The 23,650-nt window shown below is 43.8% G+C and overlaps 1 protein-coding gene across 2 annotated transcripts; it reads right to left on the bottom strand.

The window, feature by feature from the left end:
- ATP2C2 (ATPase secretory pathway Ca2+ transporting 2) lies at positions 1-23,650 on the bottom strand. 2 transcript variants are annotated; one of them, XM_062007209.1, is made up of 27 exons: positions 23,434-23,650; positions 20,588-20,698; positions 19,429-19,545; positions 17,402-17,491; positions 17,284-17,319; positions 17,130-17,191; positions 16,016-16,124; positions 15,791-15,940; positions 15,634-15,702; positions 14,510-14,585; positions 14,242-14,308; positions 12,892-13,016; positions 10,922-11,019; positions 10,109-10,210; positions 9,147-9,236; positions 7,641-7,742; positions 6,895-7,051; positions 5,406-5,576; positions 4,693-4,790; positions 4,557-4,607; positions 3,913-4,079; positions 3,205-3,273; positions 3,006-3,122; positions 2,200-2,347; positions 1,591-1,686; positions 1,116-1,277; positions 1-517 (listed from the first exon to the last, which is right to left on the bottom strand). In XM_062007209.1, exons 1-27 carry the CDS (start codon positions 23,530-23,532, stop codon positions 407-409), a joined length of 2,850 nt encoding a protein of 949 aa, XP_061863193.1. In that variant the 5' UTR covers positions 23,533-23,650; the 3' UTR covers positions 1-406. The 2 variants fall into 2 exon arrangements, with proteins under 2 accessions (XP_061863193.1, XP_010193726.2); XM_010195424.2 differs by having other exon boundaries at positions 1-473; positions 1,136-1,277; positions 23,434-23,649.

The following is a 23,650-nucleotide window of genomic DNA, read 5'->3' as shown; positions in this document are numbered from 1 at the left end:
TAACATTTTAAAATGTAGATTTTTAATAAAAATCATTTTGATTTCAATAAATAAACCTTCAGTTTATGCACAAGAGATGGTTTTCTGTACAAGTGTGAACTGTTCATTTGTCTGGGACTATCACAGTGTTCTTGACATACAGGTCAACGTTATAAAAATGTACTTGACCTTGGTTTAAAAGAGGAGGCTCTGGAGGCTTCTGCAGACAGCTCAGGTAGAGGGTGGAGAAGGAAGAGACTCTGGTGTTAAGAAGGTTCACTTCAGTATCTCCAGAAAGGATGTGCTGTGTCAGCAAATGGTGCATTTGAATTGTCCAGCATCACAGCCCCATTCCAAGCAGGTCTTCAGAGGAAGTTTACATCAGTTGGGACATCCCTTCGTGTGCTTCGGGCTGCAGCAGCGTTTTTCACAGAGTTTGACAAACTCGGACACGATGAAAACTGAGGAAGCCAGTCCAGTGAGAAACAGCAGGTCTGCCAAGAGGAAACAGGGGAGGTGAGCACAGCAGAGAGCTGGACTTTGTGCTGGGCAGGAATGTCCAGTTCAAGGCCTTCCTGCAGTAAGTATTTGTGCTGGTGTAACTCCACAGGTGCATGCCCTAGCTCTGCCTCCACTAGCTCTGGAATTGAATGGCTGTGATAGACAAGGAATACCCATAGTTGGTACAGTGCACATGGTGGGTGTAAACTTCCACCATTAAACCCTACTTCTAAGAGCATTCCTGGTTTAAGTGCACTGTGGTGTGGTAGAGCTTGCTTAGAGTGATTGGGTTGGTAAAATGTGCATTGCACTTCAGCTGAGAAACACTCACTCTGCTTTTTCCAAGTGAAGGGACTGCATAATGATCCTAGATAGATGTATGTTGAGGAATAGCATCACACAGAGCTCGTGGAAAATCTTGACTTGTCTCTATTTACATTAATTTTTGTGCACTAAATCAAAATTCCAAACCTAGGCTGGGATAATACCATTAAGTGCTGCTACACTTAGCGTATAGGTGTGGATAAGTGTAGGAGCTGTTGATTGATTTCCCCTACCAGCAGCCTCTTGGAAGCTATCATGTAACACTTCAGCAAACTCATCTGCTTTTTGAAGCAGCTTTAATGGAAATAAACAACTTTATTTTGCAACTTACCCAACACACCTAAGTTCTCTGTCTGGAAGACCTTTTGTAATGGAGGGATATATATAACAGCCAACTGTCCCAAAAATGACCCAAGCACAGAATACAAGAACATGCGGTTTCGGAAAAAGCCTATTTCAAATATCAGCTTTGTCTAGAGGAGGGAAAAAGAAAGGAAGAAAGAAAGAGAAATGTTAACATTTCCTGCTCTCCTCTTGGGTCCTTGAATGTCACAGCATTTCTCTGCATGTAAACTCCTTTGCTTTCTGAAGTTAGGTGAAGGGAAACTTAAGCAGAACTACACAGTCAAAAGTGTAGTTGCAGTTGAACTATGATGGGTAAATTTATAAATGAAGGTGATAAAAATTGTGCTGCTTTGAGTGATGTTAAGAAACACAACCCATTCTTGTGCTGAATGCTGGTATTGTGATGTTTATGTTAGTGTTCTGCTGACAGAGTGATCTCACCTGAGAGCGGCATGTCAGGGCATTGAAGAGGTCAAAAAACACAAAGCAAGTAAAAGTCATTGTTGTGGTTCGAGGAGTGATTCCACTTTTGGGATTCTGAAAGCACAAGTGAAAATTCAGGTGTTAAACCTTACAGCAATGTCAATTCAACGGCTGGAATTAAATATTCTCTTTAATGACTCAATCTGAATAAGCCATTAGAGATGGCATTAATTTCTCTCTGAAAACTGAGTTTATGATGTTGTCAACCCTAGTTTCAATTCTTGAACTGATGTGGAATTTGAGGGAAGAAGCTTCTAAACTAAATGACTTAAACTGCCACAGTAGCAGTCACTACTTACTAACAGCAATCCTTAGTACTAATGTGCTTGCTATTTTCTACTTACATGGAAATCAAGAGGTGAAAAACAATATCAAGTAATAGTTTTCCTGTTCTAGACAGAAAGCTCCAAATTAGAGGCAACACAGGAAGGCAGAAGCAGAGCTAGGAGCTGATCCTTGTTCCTTAACCCTCTGCCCATACTGAGAAGTCCCCACTGGGTCAGAAATAACCCTTCACTTTGTTCTCCACCCTGATGGAAACAAAATCCGACTGCAGATTTTCCTCACCTCCTTCCAGAAGACAAAGAGGGTTCCACTGATGATAATTATAGCTGACATGAAGATTTTCAGGATCAAGGATTTGCTGAGTATAGTATCTGTGATACATCGGGGGGGCTGTTTGATTGTATCCTTATCAACAGGTTCAACTCCCAGGCTACCTCAAAGAGAAGGAGGGATGTGTTTAGTCAGTGCAGATCATCCCAAAATGGGACTGCTGATAAAACAGGATGGATGTTGAGGATGAAATTCTTTGAAAGGCAGCACGAGTATTTACATAAGGGCCCAAATTTGTGTGCAATACCAACACCAAAGATCTTTTTTTGTGTATATTGAGCTGCTAAAATGACATATTAGACCAAGGCAGTGCATCGTATCAGTATCCCCTCCCAGAAGGAGAGCTTGCCAGCTGGGAGATTGTGACTGACATCTCTTCCATGTTGTGGAAGCATTAATTATAATTAGCCATAGTTGTAATTAGCAGTTGGATGAGGTTCCTAAGTCTTGTGATTTTGGGGCATATACCCCAGCATGTACCCATATTCCCTTGGCAGTCAGATCTGCAGTGCCAGCAGTAGGTGGTACACTCAGGACAAAAAGTGGAATAGCTGTCAAGTGATTCTACCATAGAACACTAACACGTAAAACCTCAAGTAAACGCATTTGGAGGGACCAGGAGGGAACAAAATACAGCTTGTCTTATCTAACCACTAAATGATTGGCACAATAATAAGAAATCATAGCAGCTTGTGCTCTTAAACCAAACTCAGACCTATTAAAATCAAGTACATTTTGCTCATTTGACTCTACCATACCTCTGGGCTGGTGGCCCGTCCATGATGATGTTGATCCATAAGATCTGCATAGCATTGAGTGGATTTGGTAGGTTGAGCACTGTTGACAGAGTAATTAGGCTCAAAGCTGAAATGCTCCTGCAAAGCACAGAAGAATATTATTCAGTGTGGCCTGACCCACGAGGTGCCTTTGCTGGAATAAAAGCAAACAGGAACTTACGTGCTCAATTGGAACCGGACAAAGTTTTTTATGTTGTAAAATATTCTTTTTCCCTCTTCTATTGCATTCCTGGAAGGGAGAAGAGGGTTTCTCAAATAACTGGCACCCACATTATTTAACATTGAGCTCCCTCTGGCATTCAAAATACAAGTTTTCTTCTGTAGCACTTATTTCAGACGAAATTTCTACCCCAGCTTGAGAGGAGATCAGTGCAGCTGCTCAGTCAAAATTACTTTATCAGAACTAGTAGATCTGAAAACCTGGTTCACATGTTGAGGTCTTGGTTCATAAAGCAGGAACATGATCTATTTATATCCTCACTCTACTCTACCTGCTCTCTTGGTTGTTATGAACCAGCAGAGCATTGCAAATTATGTCTCTCCTCTGAGCTTACTGGATGAGGCAAAAAGCACAAGTTACGATCTACTCAGACTTCCAGGTGCTTTCAAATCCCCAGTTAGATGCAGCAACAAGAAGCTTTCAGATGAAAGGTAGCTTTGTCACCAGCACTGGGAACAAAAACCTCATTGCTGTGAATGCAACTGAAAATGAGTCAGACCCACACGACGTATCTCCACCTGTCAACTTACGTGTCGTGCGTCTTGCCTCGTTTCCAGGGCTAGTCACACAACAGAGCTGTTGCGATGGATAGCCAGCAAGTGTCTGAACAAAGAAAGTGTCTGAGAGGAAGAAAGCTGCTAAACCTACATTACTGTTGAGAAATCGTCATCCACAAGGATCATGTTGGCAGCCTCTTTGCTGACGTCTGTCCCAGCCTGTCCCATCGCGATCCCGATATCGGCAGATTTAAGGGCCACGGCATCGTTAACACCGTCTCCTGTCATTGACACGATGGCACCAGCCCTCTGCAAAGCCTGTGAGAGGACAGATGAGAAGCTCTGAAGGCAGAAGATCAATCAGTCCTATTGGCAGTCACAGGATCTGCACATACTATTGAAAGAGCAAAAGTCCTTTGTGACTGAGGGTAAAGCAGATTCAGCAGCCCCCAGGGAATGGAAAGACCAAGAATGAAGGGACTGGCTTTTCAGAAGTGCAGAGAATCCCACAGCTGCAGCAGGAGCTACAACAGGGGAGTAAAGTCCTCAGAAATCATCCTTTTGACAGTATCTTTGCTAGTATCTCACTAGAGTCCAGTAAATAATCCAGGCCAGGTCTATAGGAGAAATCCTAATGTTTTTATATAAATAGTGCAAATACCCTAATTTGGATTTTATGGCCCTTTAGCTTGAGCTGCTCCTATCTCAGAAGGCCAGGTGGTCTAGAGTACTGAGCAGAACCTCTTACATCTTGTATTTGTGCATCATACAATAGATTTGAGAAGCTTTTAGTACCTTGATGATTTTTAGTTTGTGCTTTGGACTTGTTCTGAAGAAAATGGAAACCTGAAAAGCAAACAATACAGTCTTGTATGAGATGACTGCTATTGGAAATGGAAGCAGACCTTGTTTTTATAGTCAAAACCATTACATTTTTTACAGTGGATGACAGCTCTGCCTCTGCCAATTGGTCCAACTCTTCCCCAGACATGGCTTTCAGCTTCCCATTGCAGAGACCAATATTCTGTCCTGCAAAGAAGAGCCCAATATGAGATCCACCCATCATCTCTGGAAAAAATTGACTTGTTTCCTGACTCAAAGAAGAAAGGCAGCAATTAAAGAACTCACTGGGAAATACACCTGAGCCTGGGACCTCTGAGAGGGCACACAGCTCTCTGGCTCTGAGCTGGGCTGGTTGCCCTCCTCTCACTCGGCTGGAGTTAGGGAAGCAACACAACACTCAGAACTGGATCTCATACTAAATCTGTCACTCTCTCTCTGCTCTGTGTTTCTAACGGCAAAGTGCAAAAAGGAGAAGTTCTGAGATACTCTGACTCTGAATATTAGTGGAGTCTTTAATCCCAGCAATGCCATCTCTCTCATGTAAAGGTCTTACACTGAGATTTTGCCACTTCTGGTGCTAAAATAGTTGACTTCAGTTAAGGGAATTTGGCCCACAGTTCATAGCTGCTCCATCACTGCATTTATCATGATTTGTTTCAATGGAAAAGCAAGAATCCAATGGCATTTAAAACCTCTATTACATACCCTCCAAAAGTTATAAAGCTGATCATTAAGTGACATAACATGTAACTGCTCTGACAGACAACGTAGACCCAACAGGAAGGAAGCTCAGTTTACTACCTATAGCCACAGCAGTTTCCAGGGCATCTCCAGTTATCATCTTTACTGATACACCAGACTCGAAAAGGACTTGAACAGCTTCTCTCACTCCAGCCCTTGGGGGATCAATTATTCCAACCAGCCCTAAAAAAGTTAGCTTGCCAAGTTCTGGACCTGAAGCCAAGGCAAGTACTAGAAACAGAGGGGAAGAAAAGAAGACAAGACTAAGTTATTAACAGTGTGCTTCCACACATGCAAATGAACATTTAGAGGAAAGATTAAATTGCCAGTTTTCCAGCAGAAAAATTAAACTCAAATCTTTAGTCATTCCATTCAGATCTTGTATGAGATCCAACAACAATACCAGTTTGTCTGAACCAGAGCATTTCTGTTTCACACTTTTCTCTTAGAGTTTACTTCTTTCTAATTTAAAGGTGCTTGCCAAGTCTTCCCTAAACACAGATGGGATTAAACTGGGACAGTGCAATGTGAAACCAGACACTATTAAACTACTGTGTTAAACAATCATGCTCCTGGAAAAACTTCAACTTCTCTTTTCAATATAAAAACGTGAAATGTAAATTCAGCTGAACCACTGAAACTTCCACAGCGCAAACATCAAGCCTCTGAACATTTTGTCTCTGTTCTTGACACCTAACCATATCATTCAATCATTCTTAAGCCACTCAAGGATATTTTGCCAGGGCTTCGTGTCAGTGTTGCTTTGATGACTGAATCACAAGCTCGCAGCAGCTGCCTGAGCTAATTGCTTTTCTTCAGAGCAGTAATTTGCCATTCACAGCGGCAGGTGATTCAGATATTGTAAAGCAAGTTCCCTACATGAGTTACTAACCACAACACACAGTGCTGGAGAATATGTGCATTAATTGTAGCATCTTCCAGAACTGGTTGCCAAAGACTCGTTCTCATCTGCTTACAACCTGGGAACGTGCACGGGACGTGGTGCTTTTGTTATTGTGTGAAAGACGTTTCCGAAAGGATGTTTCTAGAGATGAAGGAAACGACACGTGTACAGAGACTTGTGGGGGCTGTGCACTGACGTGCAGGCAGGATCAAAAGGACATTGTTAGATTTGATCCCAACAAAGAATTGAACCAAACTTCAAATAAAAAAATATCTCAGTGCCCAAATCCATGTTTTGAACCCATTTCAAAGGTGCTTTTTGTTACTCTTGAAACAGCTTCTCCAAAAGCAGAACTTGGCAGAGCAGCGCTTAGATCAGGTTCAGCACAAAGCGTCTCAATGCAGCATTCAGACCCTATCCCAGGCAGTCACAACATTCCATGGAAGAAAAACATGAATCCTTTCCAGCTCTTGCTAATTTAAACTCAGTAAAAACATGATTGCTGGAAGGCAAGCAGCCAGTAGACCCTTGGCGAACTCTGACAAGTATTATGAAGAGATCAGGCCTGAGTCTCTGTCCATCCTAACCAAAATAGAGCAGGAAGATAACCTGGAGGCTTAAGGGACATAGGCAGTGGTGACCAACCTCGTAGACCTGAGGAGCCCATCCGTTTCTCTTCCTGCTGGTAGAAGCCTTTCTGCTGGGGTGTAAGGGATAACGAGATGCCACTGCTGTTATACAGAGTGCAATATTGAATGACTTCTTCAAAGGCTCCTTTCATGAAGTAAATGTCTTCCTGATCCTTTAAAGTAAGGAGATAATGTATTGTATAAAAAAAGGAAAGAAAAAGAGCACATTTTAAAGAGAGTGATCATATATAAAGCTTCCTATCTTAGGTAAAAAAAGACCTTTTGTTTCCTCTTTTACCTGTTTTGCAAATGCTCAGGTGCATGTATTATTCATAGGATGTGATATTTTTGCTCTAGCCATTTTTCATGTTCAGCTTTCACAGACAGAAAGGGAATGAAAAGGTTGATGAGTTTTTAAACCAGAGTACAATATCATCCAGAATGAGCTCCTTAACCCAGTAAGGAGAAAATGGCAAACCCTTTCTTTCAAACATCATATCTTTTGTTCCCCTGTCAGTTATCTCTGACAAGCCTTTGTTTTCCTGCTCAGACCACTACATGAAAAGTATTATCTTCTCCTATTCAAACACAGCTTTACAAACCAAAATTACCCCCAGGTTGCGAATTCTGAAGTTTGTTCAGTTTTCTCCTGACGTGGTTAACTTCTAAAAACATTATTTGCTAAAGAGATACCATGTCATGCCCATTGTTGAGGTGCACAATTAGAAACATGAAACCAGCCAAGGCCACTGTTTGCTGTACCTGATTTTTCAGTGTGCATTTCACAGCCATCCACTTTTGCTCAGAGCTAAACGGGATTTCCTTCTTTCTTACATAAATGTCTTTTATGTCAGCTAATTCCATCTAGAGAAAGGTAAAACAAGAAGAGCATTGTAATCCTGAACAATGCCAAAGCTTGGGTATATTTTCCATATTATAAGCATTGATTGTTAACCATACATTTCCAGTCATGTGTCACAGAGCTCAAAAGAAAGCGTGGGGAGAGTAAAACTCTTACTTCAAATCCATCTATTTCTTTTGGAGCATGACATGGGATAAATTAAACTGAAGTTTGAAGCTTGATCCCTGTGGACTTTTGCAAAAGGATCTGTACTGTTGTGTTGGTGGGGCTTTGGATTAAAGGATGCTCAAGGCCTTACCCTGAACTTATGGCAAAGCAACAGACAGGGCGGATTTCTTCCAGCCCAAGCACAAGTTCTCTCACTTTAGTTATATCCCAGCCACCCTACTTGGAAGAAAAAGGAAAACTGCAAAAAACCTGAATGGTCAATCATGGATTGGATTTCAAAGTATTTCCTGATGAATTAAACTCAAAAAGGAGTTCACCACACAAAGACCCTTCGGCTATGAAGTACCACAGTTCAAAGCAATACACGCCTGCTTTTGCAGCACATGCAGGTGCTCGGGGTGAGGTGGTAGTGATCAGGAGTACCTTCCACCCTCCCTCTGTCCCCACAGCTCCCATCAATCTCAAACCATCAAAATAAACACAAGAGACAACTTGTTTTGAATTCTGCTCCTGCTTATCTGCTGAATGGCTGAGCAGAAGGGAGATTCTCATTAGGGAAATAAAATGTTATTGTTTTACCAAAACAATGCAAAAGTCATGGTTTTTCTGTGAGATTGATGAGTTTCAGAAACAAGAGGTAAGAGCAGATGTTTGCAGGTACTTCATTTCATCAGGCACCTTCTGTGCTTTACAGCCCACCTGAGGTGTGTGGACCACAAGCTGCAGAACACTGATTAGATGACACCTTGAGATGTTTTACAGCTCTCAGCCCATGAGCAGGAATGCAAGACTCATTACACAATTTTTGTTTTCCACAATTATGGCTAGAAAAAAGCCAAAGGTAACAGAGGATCCAAATCTAGGATGACTCTGCCACACTGGTATGGACTGTTATTGCTCATTTTTCACTCTCTTCTTCCTCTTAAACACCAGAACAACAGGAAAAAAAGGAGCTTAGTGTGAGCCCCAAAGAAATTCATTCTGCAGTGTAATGGCAGAGACTATCCAAGCAAAACAACTACTGCTGTTAGCACAGGAGCTCAGGGAAAGTGACACAAGGTTTAGATGGGAGAGTTCTACATCTATGACTTTGGGGAGGAGAGATGAGGAAAGACTAAAAACAGTCTGGGGATTTGTAAGAAGTCTAATCAGTGCTGCCAGACCTGACCAGTCCTGTTCTGCCTTCATTTTCCTTTTTAAAAAACAATCTGGAAAACTTTCAAGCTGAACAATGTTACCTTCATGGCAAGGGCAATGAGAGCTCCTTCAGTGGGCTGTCCCATCACACTGTTTTTCCTGATAATGGCATTGTTGACCACACAACCAGCCTACAGAAAGGGACATAATTACATGGTTTATTTTTTTAGAATCATAGAATGGTAGGGGTTGGAAGGGACCTTTAGAGGTCATCCAGTCCAACTCCCCTGCACAAGCAGGTTCACCTAGATCAGGTCACAGAAATTAATGGCTTTTGTCATCGCTTTCAATTAAATGATGGAAGACTGGAGAATAAAACAGCTACATCCCAAAAGATGTGCTGTTCCCCATAGCAGCATCTCCTGAGATGAGTTCTTGTGCTTTCTAAACACACTTAATCTATGGGATATACCAATATTTTGGCAAAAATGTACAATTTGGATAAGCTAACATCAAGCAAAACATGATATATAGCTAATGAGATTGCTACATCATGAAAAGTCTCTCTTACTATTGCTTCTAACACACAGTATGGATAGAATATGAGATTCCAGCTCGAATCATTTCACCACACAGCCACTTTGCTTTCACCTGCAGTTGAACATGCAAGATTTTATCTCATTCTAACACAAAACCCAGAGCCCACCACAGTACGTTTGTAAGTTGTCCATGTGGCTAGCTAAAGTCTAGCATCTATCCACATGAAGAAACCTGAATGTGGTGAAATGAATCAGCCTCTCCACTGCTAGAATCGTACTTCTATACAAAATGTCATTAAGCTGATGACTCTGGTTTCTGCCTCCACATCCTCAGATTGCTACCATTCACACATAAGCTTCAGGTTTTATATCACAATTACTCAGAACCTTTCCATGAGAACACTCCAGAAAGACAGTTAATCTTAGATTACAAAAGTGGCTTTTTTTTGTGGTGTTCATTACCCAAAGTGACCCATGCAGAGGAAAATGGAAACAGAACCAGCTGGTTCATGATTGATATTTACCTCCACCAGTTTTCCAACTGAGATGTTGGAAAATTCCTTAAGAATCTCCTTTGATGGCAGAAGATAAACATTTCCTTCTCCATTGTAGCCCACTCCACTGACCTGAGGAAGGGAGAGACAGAAGGAGCAAGTTTCCCAGTTCCAAGCAGGACTATGCCACTGTATTTGTATACATACACCTTGAATAAACTTCTGCTTTCTAACTCAAAGCAATGCTTATAAGAGAGGCTTCAGATAATGAAAGCATAACATTACAGTAGCTGTAAAGGAAGAAAAAGAGTCAGCTTATCCTACATAGAACTTGTTCACCATGATTTCAGAAGTTTCTTGCAGCTCATTTGAGAGTTATCCTTTTAGCAGCAGTGAGCTCAGAGGTTCTGCCCTACTGATGACCAGCCAGTGTCTCCACTGCCTTATATTTGTATGCCTGCATTTTCACCCACTTTGCACACAGTTAAATGAGTGCAACAGAAGATTCAGGTCACTCACACAGTAAGTATTCCCACAGAAGCTCTGCCCACAAGAGTCAGTGGCAGGTTTCAGTATTTCTAATAATTGCTGAGGGTAGCAGATGATGTCAATGAACATCTTTCTTTGTGGCACCTGGCTGCTTTTTTATGCTCATCCCTACCTCTGCCTCTCTCCAGCACTGTACAAGTCTCTTCTCTTTAATAGAACTGGTGGTGTGCAAGAAAGTCATTGGTTTGTGTTGCTTCATGACTCAGAATCCCTCATTTGGGCATGATTGAACTAAAAGCACATTGGCCCTGTTGATCTTGATGAGAAGTGTCTGTGTTAGTGCCTTGGCCATACCTCTGCCTGGAACCCATCGGAGGTCACGAGCCGAGTCACCGTCATCTCGTTGGCTGTCAGAGTGCCTGTCTTATCTGAGCAGATGACATTGCAGCAACCTGATGCATGAAAGGTTTTAATCAGAACTAATAAATAATGCAACTAAACAATGAGATCCAGGGCCCAAGGAAAGGGAGAATGTGTTTCCCTAATGTTACTCGAACTCCACCAGTGAGAAAAGAGCGAGAAATGGGTGAGTTTCCTAACGGGGCATTGTAAGGAAAGGATTTGAGTTGAGCCACATTGTCTTGGGCATCATATGATGGGCAATAAGAGAAGGCACTCATCTCCAGGGAGTTGATCAATATTTCTGGGCTGCAATACCACACAACAGACTAGCTGTTATGTTCTGAAAAGATGTATCAAATTCCCACCTTTGCCATATGCTGCCTCAGATGGGCTGTTTAATGTCGCCTTGCTTCTCTAAATCAACAAGGGATTGTGAGGGTAGATGTGTTAAACACTGTTACAAAAAGCACTTAAAAATCCACAGCTGAGAGCAGGAGCTGCCCCAATCTGCTCTGCTCTGTGACAATCCAGCTTCAGTAAAGCATATTCCTCCCAGGGCCCATTTACACTGCAATACAGCAAAGGAGTGAGTTAGAGTCACCACATTCAGGGTAGTTTCCACTCCCAAAACAGTGAAAAATGACTCAGACACCAGTTCCCTTCTAAGCCTGTCTTCCCTGATTCTGGTGATGACCACACAGCTGGGGCACAGGCCTGGTGAGTGTGATGATCACCAGGTACAAGCCTGGAGACAATAAAGCAGATTGGGCTGTGATTAAGCCAATTACAATTGTGAAGGATTAGAACAGAGCAGAGCTATTGCCTTCCACATTTGCAGTTGTTTACAGTTGAATCTTTACAATTGCAATTCTCAGACAAAGAAGGAGGATTATTTTTCTCCTTTTCATCAGTTTAACAGCCATGGCACAGTTCATGTGTGGGAGAGCACAGTTTTTGCCCTGCCTGTCTTGCAGAATAGCCAGGCATCTGGCAGTTACGCCTGTTTGGGTGCAGCCCTACCAGAACGAAATTCTTCAGGAGATAAGGCTTCAGATGTCCTAGAACAGGACAGATACAATAAAATAAGGGTGATAAGGTTCCTTAACTGCTGAACAAACACAAGCAGTCCAAGCAACAGCAGCACTTCCAGTCCTTTGTTTCAGCTGAGGGGTTTGGTTGTGCAGCAGATAGTTGCAAGCACACAGGCCTGTCTCAGCATGGAGTGTACTTTCTAAAGAGTGCAGCTAAATGCACAGCATGTCTTCTCCTTCATATAATGGCTACACTGACCAAGGTTAGAGCAGCAAAGCCTGGGATGGAGTGACCTGGGGATGAGGGCCAATGTGAAGATCAGGGAAGGCAGAAGCAGCGTTTCATTACAGTTTATCCTGCCCTGCAGTCATGATGATGGGCTAGATGCCTTCTCTTTTTCCTCTGATTTCCATGACTCTGAGTATCCAAGAGGTAGCCACACAGGCTATGGAAAGACAAATGGTTTTGTTCATGCAACCAGGCTCAGCTTTTGGGACTGCAAGGTTTTTTAGGCAGACACTGAAGAAGTAAACAGGATAGACCAGCAGGATTCTCTCTCAGAATGGGGAGGAAGGAGAAACCAAGGCTTTCAATCCAAGTAGGGTTGCCTGTCTGCAGAGGGGTTCTGCTCCCCAAGGTCCAATGCCATGGCTTGGGTTGCACCACTCCTAGCACCTGCCTGTGTTAATATCACTGGAACATCAGAAGAGGGTGAGGAGTACAGGGTAGGAAATGCGTTTAAGTCTGAGCGGGTTGCTCAGGTCCAGTGAGCATATTCCAAATGGATCTCTTATCACCACACCAGGGCTCACTTGGCCAGGCTGCTGCCATCCAGTTCAGATTTGAAGCCTGAGAGATGACCAAGCCGTGTGGCCCCTTTGCAGCCTTACCTAAGGTTTCCACTATGGGCAGCTTCTTCACAATGACCCTTTTCTTGGCCATCCGGAGAACGCCCAGCACCAGCGTTACGGTGACCACGATGGGAAGGCCCTCTGGGATGGCAGCTACTGCCAGGCTGGGGACAGCAGACACATAACAGCTTCAACACAAGGGTCAAACTGCAAGTACCAACCAAAACATGCCAAAGGATCATTTCCATGGGGTGAGATTTCCTGCTTATATGTGTGTATGTGAATGGGAGCGTGCAGTGCTAACCACAGCACGTACAGTGTAAATACAAGAGCAGGGGACTCACCCAACCTTCAGCCTTTTTCTGAATGATTTTGATAGAGCAATTACTTCTTGTCTTTACATTGCCAAAGAACAACAATTTCTAGCTAAACAGATATTTAAGAGTTGGATTTAGTTGCATTTATTTAACTTTCTGTGGATAGAAGATGAATATTCCTTGTCATCACAGATCACACATTAGCCACTGGCTCCTGGCCACACACAGCCTCTTGTCTCCATCTTACAATCAGCTCCTCAGTTGTCCCCACACTGCTCACACTGAACCAGAGGAACACCAAAGCCTGCAACACCTGACATACTAGAAAAATCCAGACACAGCCTGTATCTATCCCTTAGTTATTCTTTGGGTAACTCTGAGCACTTCCAGGTACATGCAAAAAGTAATCAAGGAGGACATTTAAAACCATAGGCTCCTCTCCCAAACTCAGGTTTAATGACTTTCTTCTGCCACCAACTTCCCCAAGGAGATAGGAAGGAGGGCACTGAGCCTATTTTACTTCTCTGTTGTCTCTTCATCTGGGGTTTTGCTTTTCTTTCATAGAATATCTTTCCTTGGGTTGTTTCTTTTCTCCTGAAGGATTGATTTTAGAGCCATAACAACACCAAGCAGCATGTTTTATGGGTATTACTAAAACCACATGGTTTATTATGTTTGGTTAGGAGGCTGTGCATGCTTTCTATGCCACATAAAGTGCACATTCCTATCTTGAAATGCAGATGCTGTAAGAACAGCAAAGGGTAATGTTTGCTGTTGCTACACTCCCACTAAATTCATAGTGCAGATAAGAAAGGACATTCACAGTGAGATGAGGTGGAAATGCCAGTAAAGGTTTTCTAAATACTAATTTCAAAACCCCTCAAGCTCCTTCTTCCTTTTCTCCTAAACTCTGTTGTGAAACTCACAGTAATTTCACCCATATGAAGCCAACATGTATTTATAAGGGGTCTCAGTCAAGTTCTCTTTTGTGAAATGCTCATTATTTTAACTAGGAACTCCCTGGGACATGTTTCATTAGGAATCAAAGACAAAGATGCTCTCCAGTGCTCACCTAACTCCAATGGTGAACATGCTGAGGAGACGCTTCCCTTGCAACCAGCCAATGAGCATTATTAAACCTGGGGGGGAAAGCATCTGATTAAAAACTTGAACACATTAGCAAATCTCTAATCTGCTTTATGTGTTGGTGGAGAACTGAGGCCCCCAATTTAACCTCTGAAGTCCAGATAAACCACATCAACAAGTACTTCTGTTAAAAGTGGCCTGGGCCACAGAGGCCTTTCACAGCTGACCATGTGTGAGCATCGTGTCCAACTTACCAATGATGCCAAAGGAGAAGAGAGTCAGTTGCTTCCCCAGTCTGTCCATGCTCTTCTGGAGAGGTGTTTTGGGAGTCTGGAAATATCAGAGAATAGCTGATTTTCTTTGCTTATGTGGGATCTGAAGACCATGGTCAGGCCACAACAACTGATCCATACCATCCTGGTTATCATTAATGTGGTCTCTACAGCTGCCCAATATGCCCTAGTGCTTACACATTCCAAACTTCCAGTGGGCTCTGCTGGGCACAGATCATCCCACAGGGAAGGAGCCTGTGCCACATTGCACTCAAGACAAGCAAAGAAGTGAGAGAAAATGTGAATTATATTTGTTTACATCTGGGGAGACAAGGTAGAGACAAAGTAAGATCTGGGAATAACCTTAGCAATCAAGCCCAGGACTGGATAATCTGTGTGTAAAGCCTCTGGGACAGATTAAAAACCTGGATCCCTTTCCTCATGGCTTGTGCTCTCTTTTCCAGACCACAATCACAGTCTGTCCATTACCTGGCAGACCTGAAAAGACTCTTCTCCTCCGCTGAGGCAGCTGATATGCAGGAAGGACCCTGGGAGGTGGTAGAATTGGGAGGTTCTGAGTTTCAAGCCAAAGAAGGTACTAGACCCAAGGTCCTGTTCTGCAGTGCTTAGAAGCACTGCAGAACATCACAGTTCTGCATCAGCACTGCAGTTGCATCACAGCATCTCACATAGTGGCTGCTCCTGCTTTCCTGTGATTTCTTGCGTTAGTGGATCAAGAGTTAACTAGTTTCTAGACCCTCATCTGTCTTAGTTCAAAGATCTGACCCATGAAACTTTGGCATCTGCAGATGTAAAAAAAATTATCCACCTAGTGGAAAGTATGTGTGGGAAATAGAAGAAGGAAGAAACCATGAGGTCTGGGTGACTACAAGGTTAGGAATAAGCTAATCACCACAAGGCTGAATTCAGAAGCCTAAATCTTGTTTATAACCTTCTTTTATGGACACAGCCTCAGTCACACAGGTATTTTGTAGCAGAAACAAAAAAGAACCCAGTGCATTAACTCTAGGGACTGCCCCTGCTCACCAACTTTCACCCAGGGCACTCATCATTTCTAGAGACACGTTCTTTGCAGAGTTCTTTACCTCTTCAGCTTGCATCATTTTGAACACCTCTCCAAACTGTGAATTTTCACCTGTCCCAATAACTACACCCTGAAAAAAAAGGAAAGATAGAGATGAAAAAACTCTGGAGATTCTGTCACTAGCAGCGAGGGGGGAGATCAATGATGACAGGACTCACTTTTCCCTTCCCGTATCGCACCAGAGTCCCCATGAAAACAACATTGTTCAACGTGGTTATGTCTCCAGCTTCCAGCAAGACACTGTCAGTCTTGTTGCAAGGCTCTGCTTCTCCAGTAAAACTGGATTCATCCACCAGCAGGTCTGTAACCTAATTAAAAAGGCACATTTCTGGCACTGTTAAAGTACTTCCAAATCAGGCTCCTGTACGTATAGCTGTATTTACCTCTATCAGCCTGAGGTCTGCAGGAACCCTGTCACCAACAGACAGGTATATGATATCTCCAGGCACAAGCTCTCGTGCTAGAAGGTGCTGCAGTTTTCCTTCCCTTAGGCTACATGAGAGAAATGGGAATAGAAGAAAGAAAACCAGGCTGTGAGGGTTTTATTCCTTCTGCAGGCTTGGGAATGTGACTGGTAAGAAAGCAAGAGCCCTGTCCTAAAACACCTCCAGTGTAAACAAGAACATAAAATCTTCATAATGAGGAGAGACAATTACATTCAGCTTGGTCCCAGTTTTAATTCAGAGACAGATGGGAATTTTATGGGCATTTGCAGTTGAAGAAGCAACTTAAATGGTATTTATATAGTAGGAATTGCAAGGTGTGCTTTCCTATGGCTCACACTTTAAATAATGAAATGCAGACTCTTTAACCTAAAAATAAACTGTTTAAAGCTGGAATTATCACTATCATTTCACTGCTGTATTAATGTACAGCCTTTTAAATGGTCAGATGCTTCTGGGGTCATATCATAAGTAAAGAAAGAACAGTGGTGTTTGTAAGATCTCAACTTGTGGGAGCTTTGGACCAAAAGAAACCCCAGTGCAGATTTGCTCTGAGCCTCACAGCTTGTTTTGGTCACTACCATAATGTATTTTCAAAGACAGAGTGTAATCTACACCACTGATACTGAACATCAAAGCAGCCAGGGAAGCAGCCTCAGATACACGCTCTGATCATTAGTCATTTTGGGCCAATCTCTAGGAAGAAAAACTACCCCAAAGCAAATAAAGATTGGACAGGTAAGGTTTCTCCTGCACAGGGAGTCAGTGGTATGTGAGAGGCTGTAGAGACCCAAGTGTGGGGTGCAGAGCAGGACACTGCTGGGACCCTCCTGTCTCTCAGCATTTATTCCCACAGGAACTCCTATGGGAAAAATATCCACTAGATCCCTACTTGAATAATCAGAATGATTTCATTCTTGTTGCTGTGCCTTACAGCTGCACCCCCATGGTGCCACCCCTCCTGAGACTGGGTTCTCCTTATGTGTGTGACAACCTGAAGTAACTTTCATCACCTCATGACGTGCTAAAGCCCAGCAAAGCAGACAAGCCTCACCAGTTGCACTCAGGGGGCACCAGCTTGTTGAGCTCTTCCAGTGATTTTTCTGAGCGATATTCCTTGTAAATGAGAAGGGAGAGGAAAGCCAAGTTACATGAGAAGGCTCACTCGTGACAGCCCTGGCCATGGAGCTGAGCTCTGCCTGACATACCTGGATGAAGGCCACGGTGACCACGATGAGCACTGCCTGTGAACAAAGAGGCATTACTGGGGTGGGCACAGCAGCTTCAGAGAGTGAAGGGTTGGGTTGCAGGGGAGGTGCCACCTACCACAGCGATGCTTGCTGCGTCCTCATACTCCTTGGTGATGATGCTTACCAAAGCAGATGCCAGCAGCAGCAGAATGAGGGGGTTTTTAAACTGAGAGGAAAAAGAAGTGAACAGCAAACTGAAGTATTTAGTGAAATATTGAGCTGCTGAAGCTGAGCTGGCCTCAGATCTCATCAGAAAGGATCAGGCATGAAGTGTTCATAGAATCATTTCAGTTGGAAAAGACCTTTAAGATCAAGTTCAACCACTAACCCAACACTGCCAAGCCCATCACTAACCCATGTCTAGCACCTCATTTACATGTCTTTTAAATGTCTCCAGGGCTGGGGACTCCCCCATCTCCTTGGGCAGTCTGGGACAGGGGCTGACAACCCTCTCAGGGAACAGGTTCTTCCTCATCTCCAACCTACACGTCCTCCACAACACAACTTGAGCCCATTTCCTCTCATCCTGTCATTCATTACTGGGGAGAAGAGACAACTCCCATCTCACTACAATCCCCTTTCAGGTAGCTGTAGAGAGTGATTGTGTCTATTCTCAGCCTCCTCTTCTCCAAGCTAAAAGCAGCTGCAGGGACCCTCTTTGCTCATGACGGCAGCATCGCTCTGCCTGGACAGAGTGGGTGCAGGACCTTGGCTGGGCTGAAGATGGATCCCGCACCCATACAGGGGACAGACCATGTCAGGGACCAGCAGGACAGGGCTCATGCCAAAAGACATGAGCTTCCTCTCTTTTCCTCTGCTTGCACAGACAAGGCTTGCCTTTGCAGAAACGCAGTGCAGGGCTGACTCTGAAAGATCCTTGGAAGCAAGATACCTATGAACAAGAGCTTTATTGTCTTTTCAGAATCTGAAACCAGAAATCCTCTTTCTTCCCCTCCTCCCCACTCCCCTTCATTTAATTAATCTGCTAAAGCCTACACTGGACTCAGTACTGCAGGAGTCAGGTCCTCAATTGTTTTTAACTTTTAAACAGATTTTAAGGACCTGTCTCCTACCTGGGAAAGTTACAGCTCTGTTTAGCTAATGTGGGAATTGATGTAAGGGAATTAAATCAGGTGAAGACAAGACTGCCTGTTTTGGCTAACAGGAACGTGGAGATGCACAGTAGGAAAGCCAAGGTTTACATTTATTCCTTGCTGAAGCCAAAGGTGAAAGGCCTTTCATTTCTCTTTAGAAAGACTGGGCTGAAAGGGATGTTGTACAAAAGTAGCAGCTGGAAGAAGCTACATCATGTCCACTGAGGGATGATGCTCAAGTGCAGAGGTGTGAATGGTGTGGGACTGCAAGCAGCTCTTCCAGAGACAACAACAGACTGCTGAGGGATCACAGATTCACTAAAGAGTTTGTTTGGTGTCCCCACAGGAGAAGAACTTTTTAGGGATGTGCAGAAGAAAAAGCATCATATCACTTGATATCAAGAACAGAAGAATCCCTGAAGAGGTTTAGTGATTTTTTACAAAGTGCTTAAAAATGCTGATCATGTAGGAAAGAAAGGGATAACCCATGAAATAAGAACAAAGTCTTTCAGAGCAACTAAAATCTTCATGATCCAGCTAAGCAAGAAGGAAATCAGTTAACTTTCTGGTTGAAAATAAACAACAGCAGCAAAAGATGCTTGCTGGAGGTTTAGGGCTTCCCTTCACTGGGGTAACTGGAATCTGAGTGGCCTTCAGCTACTACTGGTTTCCTTCAAACCTCTCATGATTTTGTTACTTGCCTTAAAGGGAATAAATATGCTCCAGAAATCAGGTCACTGATCTACAAGCTTTTGATTTGTGGACTGCACAGAGATAAAAAGGTTTATTTTTATTTTGAGATGTTATCTTCACATTAAATGACCCTGCATCTGAATCTCACAATGGCTTTCCTGGGGGAACAGAGAGTTTCTGTATGTGGGGCACAGCTTGTTCCAAGGCTGATTCTGTCAAAGTGGAAACCCTGAATATTTCAAAGTTGAGCCTCACTCAGATCAACCCAGCCAGGGATTTTTGCCAGGAAACAAACATCTGTGAAGAAAATCCTTACCTGATCTAGATATTTCTTCCATATTGGCTCTGTATTCTCCACTGAAAATTCATTCCAGCCGTGTTTTAACCTGCGCTGCAGCACAGAGAACTCAGAGAGTCCAGTTTGTAAGTCAACCTAGAGGGAAATGTCAAAAGAAACAACCCACAAACCCAAAGCAAATGTTATATATTGTAAAATAGTTTTAGAAAAGTTCTTGCAACTCACATAACTTCTTATAACTTCTTCAGGCAAAGTTATATTATAACCCTGTAAGTAGACTGTGCAAGATGTTCATGGTGCAGCCTCCCACAAACAAAAGAAGTGCTCTTCTGTTTAGTTGTTTGGTTTTGGTCCAGCTCTAAAATGTTACCAGTGACCATCACAGAAACCCAGAAAGTTAATTTATAAAAAATACTGTTTCCACAAGTGAGAAACTGTGGAACATGAGACACATTAGAAATGCAAAAGAGCAAAGGAAGGAATTGATTTCTGGTTTCACTGTACACTTAAAGAATAAAAATACCCTAACAAAGCTCATCATGAAATAATAGGGAGCATATATAAGAATATGGTCTCCTTCAAGGAGATGGAATAACATCTATTTTGCCTGGATCAATAAAAATAGCAAGAGTGGTCACCAAACTACTGCTAAGAATTACGGCTTTCCATGGTCAAGGGGACTCAGCCTTTCTGAAATGCCATCTGTTATTCCTATGTGGGATTAAGCATGAGTTATAACATCAGAATCTTACTTTTCCCAAGAGAAAACTCCCCTGAAGCCCAGTGTCCCTCCATCCCTCCAGCCACACCCATGCCTCTGAAACGAAACCAGCTAGGAAAAGCAGGGGGAAAATGCTGCATGCATTTGCACAACATAATTTGAGGCTGAGGCTCCCCTGTCAGCCTTGACAGAGCACTGGCAGTGCTTTGTTTTCCAGGATGGACAACTGAACTCTTTATGGAGCTGCTCACTCCAGTGAAATCCTTCCCCAGCACAAAGCAAAGCAGAAATGCCCAGTGCTGAGCCTCAAACACAAGGAGGAATGAGGCAGAGGAATCTGGGACTCCAGGAGTTTGCATGTGAATCCAAACACCACTTTTAGTGCTCAGTCTCTTCTCACAGGCAGATTACACAGACTGCATTGCTGTATTCACAATGACCTGTAGAAATCCTTACATTTAAAGCTTTGGCCAAGTCTTCTTTATGGCATTTACACGCATCTTTTGGGGGCAGAACTGTCACCTTCTTCTCCTGCTCAATTATTTTCAGCTCACACTCCTCGCGGATCTGAGTGAACAAGATAAAACAATCACACAGTTGTTGAAATCATTAAAACTTCTCTTTGCTTCTTCCCTTAATTCCACTCCCTTTCCTCACCTTACCAGCTGTGTGACTTCACAGCTAAAACGCTCCCTAAATCACAGTGCTTTACACTATTCACAAGCTAATCCTTACTACAGCCTCAGTATTGCATATTCTTGTAGTGGCTTTTATGAGCTGAGGTTCCAAAAAGAAAAGTGCAAGTCACTGCCATAGGTAGGAAAGTGTGTTGGGCTCTGCTTTTTGCAAGTACTCTGCCCTAGGCTGAACATTTTTTTCTATGCTCAGTGCTCAGAGAAAGGAAAAAGCCCTGATGATTTGTTCCTATTTCTGTGTCCTACTTATGCAAGTCCATCAGTCCCAAGTAACTTTGACTCTCAGTTGGCTCTCAGACACTGCAAGAGCAAAAGCCACTCATGCATCTGTATGCAGGGCTGTGGTGTAGAAACATACCTGACCTTCATTCCTGTGCTGATTTAACATGGTTTCTACAGGCCCCACTGTGCTGCCAACAGCACATGCAGGTATCAAGGTACAGTCTTCCCTCAAAGCAGTTTACATTTTAATTAAAGGAGTTGGAGGGTGTGAAAAGAGCTGTGCAGGAGGGTAACATAGCAGCAGTGCCCCAGAGCCAGTGAGGGAAGCCAGGGCTGAGTTCTATCACTAATGTTTACCTTCAAAAGGTGTGGAGGAAATGAATGCCAGAAGCACAGGGCTTAGGGATGTGCCTGTCACCAACTGTAGGTCGAGGGAAATGCTGGCAGCTCATACTCCTCAGAGCCAGGACTGCTCTCAACCACACAGCTTTAGAGGGATGAGTTAATTTGCACTGATTAGCTTATTTGCCTGTAAGTGGTTTCCCCTGGATGAATGTGGCACAGCTTTTCCTCATAGATGAACAGCTCCAGCCATGCACAGGTTGAAAGTGCATCGGTAGAGCCCATCTTCTCCTGCAAAGCACTGCCGGTGCAGAGCCCCTTTGCCCCGGAACACAGCCCACCCTGTGCCTGTGAGACATCAGGCTGTGTCCTGAGTAAACCTCTTAGTAAATCAACCTTCTTTGTGCACTACTTTCCTTTCCATTTACATTATAAAACAGATGTGGGCTTTGAACATCACCCATTCATATTTTTAGCCTTTATCCTTTAGGCATAACTCAAGCACAAGAGCACATGACTTCATTCAGCTGGGCAGGGAGAGGTGAAGAAAAAACCAGAAAAATGATGAGTTTATTTATTGCTTTGCAAGATCAGGAGATATTGGAGGCTATAAAGAGCAGCTGGTCATGGCTGGGAGCCACACAGCAGTGTCAATGCACCTTGGAGCATGCCCAGCACTGTCGGTACCTGTGCTGCTGCCTCCACATCCCCCCCTCCCAAACAATTCATCAATTGTTGCACCAAGCAGCCCATGAGGGGAGGAAGAAAGCATGGAGCCTTCTGCAGAGTACACAGCCCTTTTTGTATGCTCTGGCAAACAGCCTAAAAGATCAGCTCTCAGGATTTCCCCTTTCGCCTCTGCTTTTACTGAGGTTTTGCATATTCTTATCCTCTCCATTTCAGATTACTTTGGACCAGCTAAAGTATTGTAATCCAGTCAGAAGTGGGCTGGGTTAGTCAGTCTAACAAGGAACCCTTTAAAACATTAAGGAGAAACTTCATTGTCTTATTTTCTTCTCCCTGGAGCACTGACCAACCCTCATACTGGAAAGACAAGAGTCAGAAGAAAGCAGCGAATCAGCTGAAATGACTTCTGAGAACAGACCTCAGTCAGATGGTCACAGGGAAGAACAGGAATATCTCGAAGTGTCTGGATGGTGCTTGTTGGGACGGGACTAAGGGCTAACCCCACACACTGAAGGAATTAGACAAGGCAGGATTATGTGGGAGGGAACTCAACCAATGTCATGTAGGAGAAAAAAAAGTGGGGTTGAGCAATGGAAATTCCTGTGCTGAGCGAATGTGACAATAAGGTAATCCCAGACCTGACGGCTTTGTGGTGGAAAACCAAGGAGAACAGCAAATGTGTCACCTAAACCACTGGTCACTCCTTGGCCCATCTGCACCAAGGAGAGAGTGTGAGAGCAGGGAAAGGGAAAACAATGTGCACACCCTAGTGATTTTCTAGAAGAGAAAGCATTATTTTGAAGTGGACTCTGTAGGTCTGAGCTAAAGCTCTTCTTGGTCATCCACTACCAGCAGTGACTGCAACGACAGCACAGAGGACACCCCGAGGGGTCACGACCCATCCACAGCCACCAGCACCAGTGGCAGGGGGTACCTGGGACAGGGTCAGCCTCACTCTCCATTCAGCCCTCTGCTGAGGCAGCGTTTGCCTTTTGTGTGAACCCTCCAGCAAACCCCACTGAGCCCCCTGGCCCCCATGGCAATCACTCTCCTACGCCTTTCGCTAATCTTGAACCTCCTTAGTGCAGAAAACAATGATCCTGCCCAAGACTTTGGCCTGAGCTGTATGTTCTGGGAGTATTGCATAGAAACAGGTATCCCCATCCCACCCTGCTACTTGGTAAACACCATTAATCTCATCTGTAGTGCAGGGAAAGCCTCGGAGCAGAGAGGGGAGAGTGCAGAGGCAGCAATATCGAGTTACCCGTGGGACAAAGCAAACAGAGTAGACAAAATTAACCCCAGTGACACAAACTATTTCAGCAGGTCCAGGCAAGAGGCACAGGCAATCCTCACCTCCCCTTCTGGCTCGCCGCTTCCCAGGGGCTGATATTGCTGCGCCAGGCGGAGAAACAACTTCTTCTGGAAGAGTTTGGTGAAAGCTCCTTCTCCCATGTCGGCTGGGCAGCGGCTGGGCAGCGGGACAGGCTCACCCGCTGCCGGCAGCGCTGGCTCGGGCTCGCTGCGAGCGTGGGGCTGTGGGTCGGGGCAGGGAGAGGCAGTGATGCCAAGT

The sequence above is a fragment of the Colius striatus genome, chromosome 14 (genome assembly GCF_028858725.1).
Source record: "Colius striatus isolate bColStr4 chromosome 14, bColStr4.1.hap1, whole genome shotgun sequence".
Lineage (NCBI taxonomy): Eukaryota > Metazoa > Chordata > Aves > Coliiformes > Coliidae > Colius > Colius striatus.
The sequence above is the reverse complement of the archived record's forward strand: the minus strand, read 5'-3'. Positions and strand labels throughout refer to the sequence as shown.

What these genes read in the sequence shown, in the direction of transcription:
- ATP2C2 (XM_062007209.1), bottom strand. Translation starts at nt 23,532, where the DNA reads ATGGGAGAAGGAGCTTTCACCAAACTCTTCCAGAAGAAGTTGTTTCTC. An exon ending in GTCCGGTTCCAATTGAGCAC is followed by an intron (nt 3,123 to 3,204) that starts GTAAGTTCCTGT and finishes TGTGCTTTGCAG; the next exon opens with GAGCATTTCAGCTTTGAGCC. An exon ending in TCTTTGTCTTCTGGAAGGAG is followed by an intron (nt 1,687 to 2,199) that starts GTGAGGAAAATC and finishes TTGTGCTTTCAG; the next exon opens with AATCCCAAAAGTGGAATCAC.